This window comes from Taudactylus pleione, unplaced genomic scaffold (genome assembly GCF_031769625.1).
Source record: "Taudactylus pleione unplaced genomic scaffold, aTauple2 ptg000642l, whole genome shotgun sequence".
Classification (NCBI taxonomy): Eukaryota; Metazoa; Chordata; class Amphibia; order Anura; family Myobatrachidae; genus Taudactylus; species Taudactylus pleione.
This window is the reverse complement of record NW_028285044.1, coordinates 444486-460600: the sequence shown is the minus strand read 5'-3', so window position 1 is coordinate 460600 and position 16115 is coordinate 444486. Positions and strand designations below refer to the sequence as shown.

Here is a 16115-nt window from a genome sequence, read left to right as displayed (position 1 = left end):
ATTTTACCTAACATAACCTGGCCTTTTCGACTCCCCATAATCAAAGTTACAAACTGCGAAAATAAAATTCCACATATACTACATGCGCCTCAGGTGTCAGTGAATATCCACTCTTAATCAAGCCTGGAAAAGAGTCTGGTGTTCACGTATTTACGAAGAGGCAATTCACATTTCTAAATTTCACATTGAGCCATCATGTACTAGGTTCCTGTGTGTTGTTGAATTCGTCAATAAACCTTTTAATATTTCTACTTCAGGGTCCATAGGGGTCCACAGGGTGACCTTGGGGTATAGCTGGATCCTGGATCCTCGGGCACCACGGAGTTAAAGCTTTTAGCTGCTCCCAGGATGCACTTGGGTCCAACCTCCCCTATACCCCGCCCCCGAGCCACAGGCACCTCAGTTTTAGATGGTGCCCGGCCGGAGTCGGGTCACCCTGCGGGGGGGGGCTGCAGGAGCAGCCCCCTAAAGCTTTTTATTTAACTAGGTTAAAGTTATTTTTACACTAGTTTTTTTCTCTAGAGCAGCAGCGCTGGGCTGTCTGTACAGACGCCCACACTGCCGCTCCTTCTCCCTGCTGGCGCCGCGACGCCAGCACTGAACTGGGGATCGCGGCGGGGGAAGCCAGAGTCTGTACTAGCCGGACTCTGGTTTCCCCCGGGACTGCTGCCGGAAGACGCCGGGGAGATCAGGTAAGCCGCGCACCGCTGATTAGCGGCGGTGCGCGGGTTCCTTTTAAATGCAGTCCCATGCCCCCGGTCTAGGGGACAGACCGGGGGCGCTAGCGGTGGCGGCGGGCCCCCCCTCCAGCGGAGGCATACCCCGCCAGACCACTAGACCACCAGGGTTAATATCGCGGCAAGCGGGATGCCGGCAACCCGGGGGTTAATATGCTAGCCAGGGGAGGAAGCCTTCCCTGTCAGCGGCTCCTCCCCTCAGCTCAGCGCGCCTTTCAGCTCGGAGTCTGGCGTCGCTGAGCTGCAGCTACTCGGGCCACTCCTCCTCTGAGGTCTCCAGCGGCCATTTTCTTACTGGCAGCGTGGATACTCTCAGGGAGCACGCGGACCGGTCCCCCTGTGTACCTCTCCCCCGACAAGGACAGTGTACACAGCGCTATAGCCCTCCCAGACACTGAATCTGGGAGGTTGATTGTAGTGGAAAGGTGCAGTGAGTATATCTTCCTGCATGGTATGTGACTTTTGCTAGTGCTGCCTGTCTGTGTCTTTTTTCTACTTACTGTCAGCCTGTACCTATCCCTTTCCTTCTCCTACAAGCCCTACAGGTGTGCGGGGGAAGGGTGTTTCTACGGACCTCACCTATATAGATCACGTATTTGTGAGGTCCGTCACATACAGTTGTGTGCTACACGGTGCCATATTGTGGGCTGTTGTTCAGCACACTGGTGAGTGCGCACGTTTTCTTCCTAAGTCATGTCTGAGGAGGAGATTGAGCACTCCGGGGCTCCGGTATTGTTCTCCTGCAGGCGCTGTTCTGCAGGAGTGGATAGGGAGGATTTGTCACAGGACGGCCTGTGCGGACGGTGCCAGGCGGTCCCTGGTACGTCTAAACCTCCCATTTCGCAGGAGCCACCATGGGCGATGTTTTCCCAGGTGCTGGTGTCCATCGCGGACCGTCTGTCGGTCCCGACTGCCGCCCCTACTAGGGCGTTGCCCCAGCCTGCCATCCCCCATTCCCCGGGTGTCCCACAATTATTGCAGACTCCCCCGGGGTCTCAGCCTGTTGGTCCCTATGCGGGGTTGCCAATGTATATTCAGTCCACCCCTGTGGCACAGCCGGCTGTGGTGCCGTTTCAGGCTCCTGTGACAGCTCCTCCACCCTGGGTGGATGCGCTTTCCCACACTGTCCAAGATTTGGCGGCAGCATCTTCGGCTTTTCAGTCGATGTTGCGCAGTGACGTGCCCTCCAGGGCGTCTAAACGCTCAGTCATGGCACAGGCTGCGCATCTTTCGGATTCTGAGGGGTTCTCGGATGATGGTGAGGTACAGGATGACTCAGCCTCAGATGCCTCAGTCCAGGAGGCAGACACTAAGTCTTCCATCAATGTGCGGGCTCTGGTTAAGGCGGTGCGGGCTATTCTTCTGATTGAGGATGAGGCACCCGCTCCCAAGTCAAGGTATCCTAGTTTTAAAAAGGCTAAGGTTACTTCTACAGCGTTCCCCTTGTCTGATCAGTTGACTGATCACATGGCGGTGGCCTGGCAGACGCCCAGTAAGCGTTTCCTGCCACAGAAACGCTTGGCGTCCAATTATCCATTCCCGGAAGCGCTTTGTAAGAAATGGGAAACTCCGCCTGCAGTCGATTCCCATGTAACACGCCTCATCAGGAGTGCTACTTTGCCATTGCCGTCTATATCCTCGCTGAAGGATCCTACGGACAGGAAGGTGGAGACTTGTCTAAAGTCTATTTATTCTCTCTCAGGGGCTGTAGCCCGGCCGTCCATGGCCATCTCCTGGGTGGCCAAGGCCATTGAGGGGTGGGCCAACGCCTTGGAGGACACGTTTACGGATGAATCTCCGGACGTCCAGAGGGCGTTGTTAGGACAGATGAGAGATGCCGCCTCCTACATTGGAGAAGCATCTTTGGATGCTAGCCTGTTGACCTCTAGGGTTTCGGCGGCAGCAGTGTCTGCTCGTAGATCCTTGTGGTTGCGGTCTTGGAGAGCAGACGCGGATTCAAAGAAAGGCTTGGAGGCCTTACCTTTTAATGGGGAATTACTATTTGGTCCGGACCTGGAGAAAATAGTAGATACCCTGGCAAAATCCAAGTCAGCCTTCCTCCCTTCAGCTACTACACCTGCTAAGGTCCGGAGCTCGGCGTTTCGTTCCTTTCGGGTTCAGGGCAAGGCAAAGGGTCAGTCCTTCCCGAGGCAGTCCGCACCCAAGACCGCCTCAAAGCCAAAGAAGCAAGCCTGGAGTGCTAGGCGCCCTTCTTCCAAGCCAGAAGATAAGCCTTCTGCGTGATGGGACGGGCCTCCCTCTGGGGGACCCCAGAGTGGGAGGCCGACTTCTTCAATTCGCCCAGTGCTGGCACAATACCACCACGGATGCCTGGGTGCGAGAAGTGGTCTCCCAGGGGTACGCCCTGTCTTTTCGGCACAGGCCGCCTTGCCAGTTTTTTTGCACAAGTCCTTCTCAGGACAAAACCAAGGCCTTGCAGGTTCAGGAAGCCATAGAGGCCTTGCTGACGGCGGGGGTCATTATACCCGTACCACAGTCTCAACGTGGGATGGGGTATTACTCTACGCTGTTTCTGGTGCTGAAACCCAATGGCTCTCATCGCCCCATCCTCAATTTGAAGTCCCTGAACAGGTTTCTCAGGGTTCCCAAATTCAGGATGGAAACTTTGCGTTCCATCATACTGGCGATGGAACCGGGGGATTATATGGTCTCCCTGGATATCCAGGACGCCTACCTCCATGTGCCTATAGCAACATCGCACCAACGTTTTCTGCGGTTTGCTATTCTCCACAACCACTACCAATTCAGGGCTCTACCCTTTGGTCTCTCCACGGCACCAAGGGTATTTACCAAGGTGATGGCGGTCATGGCGGCTCACCTTCGGAGCCAGGGGATACGGTTGCTACCGTATCTAGACGACCTCCTCTTGCTGGCAAGCTCCCCGGAGGTACTGATCCAGCATCTCCACCTGACGGTCGCTTGTCTACAGGCGCACGGCTGGTTGATCAACTGGAAGAAATCCTCCCTCATCCCATCACAACGGATGGTTCATTTGGGGGCCCTGCTGGACTCTCGTCAGCAACGGATTTTTCTGACTCCAGAGAAGGTCTCCTCCTTACAGCTGCGGATTCACAGTTGTCTGAGCAGTGGCAGAGTGTCGGTGCACTCAGCGATGAGAGTTTTGGGGTCCATGGTGTCGGCATTCGACATGGTGGAGTTTGCCCAGTTCCATTCCAGGCCCCTGCAGGGGCTGATTCTTTCAGAATGGAACGGATTGCCACACAGGATCCGCTCTCAGATGCTTGTGTTGTCCTCGGAGGTGCGTCTGTCCCTAGCCTGGTGGCTGCAGACAGCGCATCTCCTGGAGGGGCGCCCCTTTTGGATCCCGGAATGGGTTCTGCTCACGACAGATGCCAGTCTCCGGGGTTGGGGGGCGGTGACAGGCTCCTTGTCACTTCAGGGTCGTTGGTCGGCGGAGGAAGCGATTCTTCCCATCAACATCCTGGAACTGCGGGCAGTATACAGAGCCCTGCAGTCGTCCGGCACCGCTCTTCACGGAAGGGCCGTTCAGGTGCAGTCAGACAACGCCACCACGGTGGCGTACATCAATCACCAGGGAGGGAGTCGCAGTCGAGCTGCGATGTCGGAGGTGTCCCGCGTCCTGGCTTGGGCGGAGCGCTATCTTCCAGCTCTCTCGGCAGTTTTCATCCCAGGAGTCCTCAATTGGGAGGCAGACTTCCTCAGCCGTTACGATGTGCATCCCGGGGAATGGTCACTTCATCCAGAGGTATTCCAACTACTCGTGGACAAGTGGGGGCTGCCAGAGCTGGACCTGATGGCGTCCCGTTACAATCACAAGCTGCCTGTGTACGGGTCAAGGACAAGGGACGCAGGCGCAAGTCTGATAGACGCGCTGTCGGTGAAATGGCTGTTTCAACTGGCTTACTTGTTCCCTCCGATATCTCTGCTGCCTCGGGTCCTGCGCAAGTTCAAACAGGACGGAGGCACACTGATCCTGGTGGCCCCAGCGTGGCCCAGAAGGCCGTGGTACTCCGATCTGCGGAGCCTGTCCATCGACGCTCCGTACCTCCTACCTCAACGGCGGGACCTGTTGTCTCAGGGGCCCTGTCTTCACCCGGATCTGGGTCGACTATCTTTGACGGCGTGGCTCTTGAGACAGCCGTCCTGAGGTCTCGGGGCTTTTCTAGCTCCGTTATTACCACCATGCTGAGGGCGCGCAAGCCTGCTTCCGCGAGGATCTATCACAGAGTGTGGCACACTTACTTTCAGTGGTGCGAGGCCAGAAACTATGATCCCCAGGTGTTCCGAGTTTCGCGTATTCTGGCTTTCCTTCAGTCCGGTTTGGACTTAGGATTACGTCTTTCTTCACTGAAGGTACACGTGTCTGGTCTGTCGGTGTGGTTCCAGCGCAGGATCACTGCTATGCCGGACGTACACACCTTTTTCCAGGGTGTTTTGAGAATCCAGCCTCCCTTTGTGCCACCTGTGGCCCCGTGGGATTTGGCGGTGGTTCTTAGGGCCTTACAGGGTCCTCCTTTTGAGCCCTTGGAGTCAGTGGAGCTCAAGTGGCTAACTTTTAAAACTGTTTTCCTCTTGGCAATTGCTTCTGCCAGGAGGGTTTCAGATTTGGGGGCGCTTTCTTGTCGTCCCCCTTTTCTGATTTTTCATCAGGACAGAGCGGTGCTTCGCACTCGTCCTGATTTCCTGCCTAAGGTGGTTTCCAGGTTCCACATTAATCAGGAAATTGTTGTACCAGCCTTTCAGTCACCTGATCTTTCGGCTGGGGAGACTTCCTTAGACGTTGTCCGGGCACTCCAGGTTTATGTGGACCGGACTAGTTCTGTGAGGAAGTCGGATTCTTTGTTTATCCTCTTTGGTTTTCACAAGAGGGGTTGGCCTGCCAACAAACAGACTCTAGCCCGTTGGCTTCGTTCTGTTATTATTGAGGCTTATATGCAGGAGGGTTTACCTGTTCCAGCCTCTGTTAAGGCTCATTCCACTCGGTCCGTGGGCCCTTCTTGGGCTGCTAGCCGTGGCGCCTCTGCTGTTCAGCTCTGTAAGGCGGCCACCTGGTCTTCCATTCAGACCTTTTTGAGGTTCTATGCGTTTGACACCTTTGCCTCTCAGGATGCATCCTTTGGGCGCCGGGTTCTCCTATCAGCACAGGAGCGTCCCCGCCCTTAGTTGGACTGCTTTGGGACATCCCCAAGGTCACCCTGTGGACCCCTATGGACCCTGAAGTAGAAAACAAGAGATATGGTAAGAACTTACCTTTGTTATCTCTGTTTCTACGAAGTCCATAGGGTCCACAGGGCACCCGCCCTGACGCACCTGGCTTCATATGGGCTCTGTGACTGGTCACCGGTTTTCCGTCTCCCATTTCTGTGAGTATGGTTCTTGTGTGTTCCAGTCTTCCTTCTCTCTGTTTCGTCTCCTCCTCCGGCCTGGGCTGCTTACCAACTGAGGTGCCTGTGGCTCGGGGGCGGGGTATAGGGGAGGTTGGACCCAAGTGCATCCTGGGAGCAGCTAAAAGCTTTAACTCCGTGGTGCCCGAGGATCCAGGATCCAGCTATACCCCAAGGTCACCCTGTGGACCCTATGGACTTCGTAGAAACAGAGATAACAAAGGTAAGTTCTTACCATATCTCTTGTTATTCCTTCCTATAAACCTCTAAGATTCACCTGCCTAGAACCTCTAAGACAAAACCCTGCCTAAAACCTCTAAACAGAACGCTAATTGCGTACGCAGTTTAACCGCAAATAAAGTCAGGAGTGGAATCTGTGTTTCCAACGCACAAGTATTATTCAGGTAAAAGTACAGTCAGTTACACGCAATCTATACATACACAAGTTAGGCGCAAAAGGAAATAATACAGACCCAAGTACGGTTATACATACGCTGCGCCTCTGGACCCAGAGATAGACTTCTGACTAGATATCCTCAGTTCACCGAAAATTCAGCATGAACTGGAAAACCAGTGTTCGGACACATGTATTTATTCCCCCCCAGACTGAAACAGGACAAAGGGGGAACTTCCTGCTGATCTCATTGGTTCCCAGAGGAGAAGCATATGTAACGACACATTTAACAGGTTGTTTCAAATAGACTTTCCCTGCCTCTAACAGCCGGAGTCTTTCTGGTAACGCCTCCTGTAACATTCCATCAACTAAACATTTTGTTTGTTTGTAAGTTCTGCGATCTGTAACTTGAGTTTGCATGATGCGATCTCTCCACCGATAACACATGGATTCTGTAAAAAGCGTACGCATCAGAACGAAACCAAACACACCTTGCTTATCATGTATAATACCTTTAGATATCAAAAACCTCTATTTCTTAGCATTTAAACTAACTTAACCAACTTGAATCATACAATTTGATGCTAATGGAACCTTGTGTGCGAATATGTAGTGTGTGAGTATTCGGGGTTTGATATAAGGACGCTAGTTATTAATGGGTGAGATTTCAGTGCATAATTTCTCATACACGAAGTGAACATCCAGCAGTGTGGATGGCTGAGGGTTGTAGTTCTACATGCCCTCTGTCAGCAGGCCCCCACCTGTTGTGTGTTCAAAGGAAAACAAAACCTCTTTTGTTCTCACAGACTCTTGTGTGAAATGCAAATGTATTACCACCTCAAGCTGTGGAATCTGGGACCAGCCTGTCTAGGATTCAGACAAATCCAATTGTGTAGATATTATATTACAATTGCCACAACTATACTTTATCTGCATCCAGGGATTCCCAATTTGTATGTAAAAATACCCCTTGTCTCTTCTTATTTACTTTTACTCAGAAAGCTTGTTTTTCCAGTTGCCCTTGGTAGGTTAACAAAAACATTGCCATCTGTTCTTAGCTCCTGAGTTATAACTTGAATTGACGCTGACCACAAAAATGGTGTCTTGCGGCCATTCGCAAGATGGCGTCGCCGCGATTAAATTTTAAACTGAACTTGTCTCAGCCAATTATTCAGCTTCGACAGTGATAACTTTGCCTTTAGCCAGCTTATATACCTTATTTGCCTCCAGTTAACCTTATTGTTATGTATCGCTTATTCATTCTTTCGTTCGTTATGAATATTGTAGAAGTGACTAAACCAACTGATGCATTTTGAACTACGGTTTTGTTTGTAGGACGCAGACTTTTTGTTCATGGGGTCGGAGTCACATAAGAAAAAAAAGAAGCATTCCTCGGATGATGCTCACTACCCAGGTATATGCAGCTAGCAATTGCACTTCATTTACTTGTGACACTGCATTTGCCACATGTCTATATTTTGTGCTTAGCTTGTGTCTGTATGCTGCACCTTTGTAGTCCATCATTGTATTCTTAGTAAAGGTGCTATTATTTTGCTTTCTATTCTATATTTCCATTAGTAATGCCCTATACCCAATGTACTTTTAGAATTATCTTCCTCAGAGGGAAAGAGAAAGAAGCCTCTTCCCAGCTCCTCTTCTCCGTCCTCTGATACCGCCATGGATCTCCTCAATTCCATGTCTTCCCCCATAATTACTTCAAGCAAACTCCCTTCCAAGAAAACAGAGAAAATAACTGCATCCTCTACCAGCTTCCAGTCTCCCATCCAAGTACCACGTAAAGATCATCGTAAAAAAGTTGGAGAAGACACTGCTGAGGACCTCTCCCACAAATCTAAAAAACCCAAGCCTCTGACTCTACGCGAACCAGATGGCTTGAGAATGAAACTTATCCTATCTCCCAAGGAGAAAACAAGTGAGCGCATGTTCCCACAACAAGCAAGTCCAGTACTCAGTGATGGAACATCTCCCAAAAAGAGCAGCAAGAAACCGTCACGAGATGAAGTGGAAAGGAGCAGCCACAAGAAGCATCGGAAAGAAGGCCACACACTGATGCTCAGTGGTACTCCAGATTCAGCTTCCTCTTCTGGAGGGGAACTTGAGGCTGGAGAACTAGTGATTGATGACTCATTCCGGGAGGTGAAGAAGAAAAAGAAATCTAAGAAAAGTAAGAAGAAAAAGGACAAACACAAGGAAGATAAGCACAGGAAACACAGTAAAAGCAAGAAAGAACATGGGCTGGATAGCAGCCCCCTACCAGTTACAGCTCCTATGCTTCCTTCACCACCCACTCCCATCACTGCAACGTCTCCTCCTCTACTCTTACCGATACAGCCAGCAGCAGCACCTCTGCCCACTCCCATTCTGGTCCCCCATCCTGATGGCACATCAGATAAGAAAAAGAAGAAAGAGGAGGCAGAAAAGGTAAACACGTTGTCCCCTTTGTCAGGGATTTTGTTTTCTCTAGTTTGCCCATGCGAATATTATTTAGAGAGCTATAAAAGTGAACAGCAAACACAAACTGTTCTAGTATAGCTATATTTCAATAAACATAAAGGCTATTGGTGCATACACACGATCAGATTTTTCCTTCAGATATGAACGATAACGATTTAAAAATCGTTCAGTCGTTCATATCTGAAGGAAAATCGTTCATATCTGACATGCCTGAACGACGGACGATCAACGATGCGCGTTCCCGTTTGTCAGATAACGATATCTGACATCTGATGGGTTTGCAGTCAGACTTGGACGATTCCATTCATTTTAATGCAGTCAAAAATCGTTCAATCGTTCAAATCGTTCAAAACTTTGGTAAAATCGTTCAAATCTTTCAAATCGTTTAATCGTTCAGTCGTTCATCTGACAAATCTGACAAGTCTGACAAATCTGACCGTGTGTACGCTCCATATGACATGCATTTTTTAGTTCTGCATTTTCATTTGCTTTAAGTTATTGACTTTGTATAAGTAAGTCCTCGGCTGCCTTTTGTTTCCAGCTAATGGAAATGTTGCATGTGCTGCATTAGGATGGTGTGTGAATGACCTCTTGTAGACTTCGTTTTAAAAGTAATGATGTAGAAACATGAAGTCTGTACTGTTTTGGGACCTGATTTCTCACAATCTTTTATACAATGGCCTGTCTATTCAACATTGCCAGAATATATAGTTAAGGATGCCTGTTCACAGTCACAGGTATCAAAGTTAATATTAGTTTAATACCTTGGAATAATTAGGCTTTTTGTTTGTAATTTTTTATTTATTTCTTTTTTACATTTTTGGTTAAAGTCCATTACAAAAACAAGATTCACTTTCAAGAGTCTGCTTTTTGACACATTAAGTGGCCTATGTATTAATAATTGCGGTACTGCCGCGATTATTAACAATCCAACTCGCCATGAATATTTTCATTTTTAATGAAAATATCTTGGCTATGTACTACCGGGAACTCGCAGGGACAGCGGTTGCGGTGCGAGTTATATGCCCGGAATTTCGGAGAAGTTTTTTTCACTGAAGTAAAAGACTTCCCCGGGGGAAGCTGACACTGCGCATGCGCACAGTTTTAGCTTCCGGGACTGGTCGGGGGATGCAGGGGAGAGATCGAAACCCCATAGACAAACAGTAGTTTACACCATCTGAAGATGGTGTAAACTACGGTGCTAAACTCCAGAATCTTTGCTTTTTGGAGTTTAGTACATAGGGGTCAGATCGTAGTCTACAATGATGATAATGGGGACTGCGATCTGAAGTGCTAATTTGCACTTTTCCAGAGATTTCTGTGAAATCTCTTGCATTGTGCTTTAGTACATAGGATCGATACATAAAATCATGTAGAAACTGCAGTTCCTGCATAGTTTTATGTAAAAAATGGCTTGATATATAGCCTCCTAAAAACACAGGAAGCCCGTTAATTTAGTTAAGATTATAATTGACTAGCACTCCTGAATATAGTGACTATTTAAAGTGTTTAGTTTAACTTTGAAGCTGTGATAAAGGCTGTAAATGCACAATATATCTTTTTTTAAACACACATGTAACGGCACAGGCAATACCATCAGCACAGTGGTAGCATTTTAATGTGGCAAAGTGACTGCGCCTCCATAGGAATGCATGGTGCGATCGCAGTGCGCGCCGTAGCATATGCAGGTGCAGGGAATCGCATGGCGCGATGCATGTGCACGTTTGTGGTGTGATCAGCCACAATGTAACTGGGCGCATCTGTACATTACCGGATTTTCATTCCAACAAACCAAGTAGTTGGATGGTTAGAGGAAAGATGGTCTGGTGTATGGCCAGCTATAGTGTTTGTCAAGTGCCAGTTAACCTACCCGAATTTTTTTGGATAGTGGGAGGCAACTAGAGCACCCAGAAAAAACCTACGCAAATAAGGAAGAACATACAAACTCCACACATCCTTAGTAATTAATTTTTGTCTAATAATATACTTCTGTGATGAGAGCAATGCATGCAGCAGCCTTTTTTGCCACTTTGGGTCAATATTACATACAATACTAATGATATTTGTATATTTTGTATTATTTCCTATGCTCTTAATATGTAAGGAACTAGTTATGGATACAATTACAAAACTAATTTAACTCCACCTATAACGCAGGAACATGACGATGTGCATGAATCGATGAGTCTTGCATGAATGTTCAAAATAGGTGCTGCCATTACATGAGCTGTGCTAAGTAATATGCATTTTTTTTTAATATTCCATGTGTGTACAAGCAGCCCAAGAAGAAGAACATGTCTGCGTATCAAGTCTTCTCTAAAGAGTATCGAGGCAGCATCATAGCAGAGCATCCAGGCATTGGTAAGAGGTGCACACACACTTGTTTAATGCTTTGCAGATTTAAAGGAGATTTGGAAAACCCTACTGACCATTCTTCCGCAATTGTACATTGGTGGCTACCTTGGAACATATTCTCAGTACAGATGGATTAATTTCTTACCATTAGTGTTGGGTATCCACAAGTTTGAAGTTATAAAAAGTGACACTGCTGTGACACGTAGTTTGTCCAGGCCATATAGGGCTGCTATCAGAAATTGTGGGGCCCGGGACAGACAAACCAGGCAGGGACCCCCCCTTTCCCCCCCCCCGCTACCTTATCCATACATACAAAAAAAATTGTGAAATATTTTGGGCAAAAATGATTAAGCTTGCCACCACGTCAAGGTAAACTCTTTACTCGGGTCCCTAACCATCCTCATTAATACCCAGCCTCATCACCAGCCCCGCTCCCCCCCCCCCCGCAGTCTTGCACCCTACTGCCCAGCCTTTTTTTTTCTCACCATCTCACTCCCCCCGTTAAGTACAGTCTGTGCGCCTGCCTTTTTTTCTACTTCAGGGTCCATAGGGTATCCACAGGATACCTTGTGGTATAGGTGTGACGTCAGTCGCTGGGCACCATAGAGTTAAGCTTTTCAGCCTCCCAGGATGCACTAGGGTCCCCCTCCTATACCCCGCCCCCGAGCCAAGGCACCTCAGTTTAGTTTGGTGCCCGGCCGGCGTCGGGTGCACCTGTCGGAGTGGGGGGCTAGAAGAGCCCCTGAAGCTTTCTTCAGTGCAGCTGTGGCTGCACATCTGGATGTACAGCATGGACAGTCAGTCCTGACGTCCATGCTGTCTTCCCTACACCCCCGCCGGTACCAGAACGCCGGTACCGATCCGGGGATGCTGGTGAGCATCTGGGGTCACAGCTAGCGGTGACCCCAGATGTTCCGGACCATGGCCGGATCCAAGGGGGACAAAGGTAAGCAGCGGGGTCCCGCGGTGGGTCCCCGCTGGTCACATGGTCCTAAGTCCCCAGGCAGGGGGCTCCCTGGGGACTAGCTGCAGCGTGGAGCCAGGCGACCAACCTGCGCTTTCCACTACCCCCTGGGACAGCGGACCGCAGCAGAGCGGTAGCGCTGCGGCGTCCCAGGGGTTAAATGCATGCCAGGGGAGCGCGCCTTCCCTGTCTCACAGCCGGCGCCTCCCCCGCTGCACACAGCCCTCTCTGCATGCTGCCGACTGGTCCTGTGGCAGCGCTCCTCCCCCAGGCCAGCCTCCTCTCTGCTCCTCGGCGGCCATCTTCTCCAGAACGCATGGTGAACGCTGCTGGAAGCGCTGGACGGAAGCATCGTGGTCTGGGTCCCCCCGCATACCTCTCCTCCGCTGTGGCTCAGGTCTGTGTATGCAGCGCTGTGTCCTACCAGGCCCTGTGTCTGTGTAGTTGAGTGATCAGCGCTGTTAGTGCAGGAATTGTTATTTCTCTGCATTGTATGTGACTGTGCTAGCGCTGCCTATAACTTTTCTTCTCTAAACTGTCAGCTTTATTACTGTCCCTGTTCTTCTGCTAAAGCCCTTGCGGTGCGGTGCTGCAGGGTGGTCTCTCGCCTATTTAATACTTAATTGGTGAGAGAGGTCACATACGTGGTGCCATCATGTCTGAAAGTGATTTTCCCCTCCGGCTACAGTGTACCACGTGCAAAGTACCGTTAGCGGAGGGGGAGGGTAGCGCGGAGGGCCTTTGCCGGCAGTGTTTGTCCATGGCGCGGCCTATTACGGTTACAGCACCGGTACAGGAGCCGCCCTGGGCTTGTTTCGCTCAGGCGTTAACAGCTTTAGTGGGCCAGTTAGCTCCGCAGCCCGCGTTTACTCCGATGGGTTTGTCCCAGCAGTCTGTGGTGTCGTCACCCATGCAGGGGTTCCCACGACAATTGGTGGTACCCCACAGTCTCCCTATTTCCCCGCTCCCGGGTTCTCAGGAGCCAGCGTGGGTTAACTCCCTGACGAGTTCTGTACAGCACTTGTCGGATGTGTTGCAAGGGGAGTCTGTGATGCGGCCTCATAAAAGGCCGGTGGCGTCTCTGTCCGCTCCTTATGAGGATGACGAAGGGACGTCTGATGATGGGGAGATTCTGGATCCTTACGATCAGGAACCTCTTCATACTAAGGACGCTGATGCTAAGTCCAAAGTATATATTCCTGGACTTATTCGGGCGGTCCGCACAGCCTTGGTGATTGAGGACGAAGTTCCCCCAGCGGCTAAATCTAAGTATGCCTTTTTCAAAGATGTGAAGGGCGATGCCACAGTCTTTCCTCTTTCGGGTCAGTTGGTGGACCATTTAGAGGAGGCGTGGAAACAACCTGGCAAAAGATACCAGCCGCAGAGACGCCTGGCGGTGGCTTATCCGTTCGCGGATAATTATTTTGCTAAGTGGGAATCCCCTCCACAGGTGGATTCTCACGTGACCCGTCTTGTCCGTAGTGCCACATTGCCGATGCCATCCATGTCCTCCCTTAAGGATGCTACGGACCGCAAGGTGGAGATCTGCCTGAAGTCCGCTTATTCCCTTGCAGGGGGGGCAGCACGGCCGGCTATGGCCATTTGCTGGGTTGCCAGAGCGATGGAGCGCTGGGCGGATTCTTTAGAGGCTTCTTTTGAATCCGACTGTCCGGCCGAACAGGCGGAGTTGATTGGCAATCTCCGTGATTCGGCCACCTACATCAACGAGGCGGCTCTAGACATTAGTACTCTGGTGTCTAGAATTTCTTCAGCAGCGGTAGCTGCTCGTCGCACCTTGTGGCTGCGATTCTGGAAGGCGGACGCAGATTCCAAGAAAGGTCTGGAAGCGTTGCCGTTTACCGGAGAAGTTCTCTTCGGTCCGGATCTGGATAAGATTGTGGCCACGCTGGCGGCAGCCAAATCTGCTTGTCTCCCGTCGGCCGCTGCTCCTTCTGGTTCGGGACCATCGTCCTTTCGGTCATCTAGGGCCCAGGGCAGGCCCAAACCACAGTCGTTTCCTCGACAGGCTGGCCCTAAGAAATCGGTCAAGCCCCGGAAGCAGGCATGGAGTACCAGACGTCCGGCCCCCAAGCCAGATGACAAGCCTGCAGCCTGACGGTCCGGGCCTCCCTTTGGGGGATCCCAGGGTGGGAGGCCGCCTGCTACAGTTCGCCCAGTGTTGGTCGACCACTACGACAGACACTTGGGTTCTGGAGGTGGTTTCCCACGGATACGCCCTCTCCTTCCGGCACAGACCCCCGGCTCGCTTCTTCACCACGGGTCTCCCATCAGACCGGAACAAGGCTACGGAGCTGCGGAAGGTATTGCACACTATGCTCCAGGCTGGAGTTATAGTGCCTGTTCCATTCTCCCAGAGGGGCCAGGGTTTCTATTCAAATCTATTTTTGGTACAGAAACCCAATGGGTCATATCGTCCGATTCTGAACCTCAAAGCACTCAACAAGTCTTTGCGGGTCCCGAAGTTTCGGATGGAGACCCTACGGTCCATCATTCTGGCGCTGGAACCTGGGGACTACTTGGTGTCATTGGACATACAGGACGCTTACCTGCATGTCCCTATTCTTTTGCGCCATCAACAGTTCCTCAGGTTTGCAATCCGCAGCGACCACTTCCAGTTTCGGGCGTTACCTTTTGGCCTGGCAACAGCACCACGTGTTTTCACCAAGGTGATGGCGGTCATGGCGGCTTCTCTGCGGCTGCAGGGAGTCCGCATGTTGCCGTATTTGGACGACCTGTTATTGGTGGCAGGATCTCCAGAGCTCCTGTTACGCCACTTGGACCTGACCATTGCACTGCTGCAACGGCACGGCTGGCTAATCAACTGGCAGAAGTCCACTCTAATCCCGTCTCGGAGGATTCTGCATCTTGGAGCCTTATTGGACTCGGGACAGCAAAGGATCTTCGTGACGGAGGACAAGATCTCTGCTTTACAGTCAAGGGTGCGCAGTTGCCTGCACAGCCGCCGGGTGTCCTTACACTCGGCGATGAGGCTACTGGGCTCCATGGTGTCGGTGTTCGACATGGTGGAATACGCCCAGTTTCACTCCAGACCTCTGCAGCACCTGATCCTGTCCAAGTGGAACGGGCTGCCTCAGTCTCTGAAGTCCCAGACGATTGTGCTCACCCAGGAGGTTCGCCTGTCCCTTGCGTGGTGGTTACAGACGACCCACCTCAACAAGGGACGTTCGTTCTGGGTTCCAAATTGGGTCCTGTTGACAACGGACGCCAGTCTTCGGGGCTGGGGAGCAGTTTCGGGTCCACACTTGTTCCAGGGCAGGTGGACGCCGACAGAAGCGGAGCTTCCAATAAATATCTTGGAACTCCGTGCGGTCTTCAATGCTCTCCAGCAGGCACAGCGGTTTCTCCAGGGTCGCCCGGTGCAGGTCCAGTCGGACAACGCTACCACCGTGGCCTACATAAACAGGCAAGGAGGAACTCGCAGTCGGGCGGCTCTCGTAGAGGTCTCTCGGATCCTGGTTTGGGCGGAGCGCAATCTTCAGCGGTCTTCATCCCGGGAGTGCTAAATTGGGAGGCGGACTTTCTAAGTCGCCAGGACGTTCATCCGGGGGAATGGTCCCTGCACCCGGACGTTTTTCAACTACTGGTGGACAGGTGGGGTCTTCCAGAAATCGACCTCATGGCGTCCCGGCACAACAACAAGTTGCCGGTGTACGGGTCTCGCACAAGAGACGAAGGGGCGTCTCTGGTGGATGCTCTGTCCGTCCGGTGGACGTTCCGGTTCGCATACCTGTTCCCTCCGGTCTCCCTTCTTCCACGGGTAA

At 51.2% G+C, this 16115-nt stretch overlaps 1 protein-coding gene across 6 annotated transcripts in view; it reads left to right on the top strand.

The window, feature by feature from the left end:
• The window catches only part of HMGXB4 (HMG-box containing 4), a 54307-nt gene that overhangs the window by 14061 nt on the left and 24131 nt on the right, over window positions 1–16115 (top strand). For all 6 annotated transcript variants that reach the window (XM_088455060.1, XM_088455058.1, XM_088455057.1 and 3 more), the window contains 3 exons: window positions 7854–7932; window positions 8125–8960; window positions 11273–11354. In XM_088455060.1, coding sequence (XP_088311186.1) covers window positions 7854–7932; window positions 8125–8960; window positions 11273–11354 — 997 coding nt within the window. The remainder of the gene's footprint in view (window positions 1–7853; window positions 7933–8124; window positions 8961–11272; window positions 11355–16115) is intronic.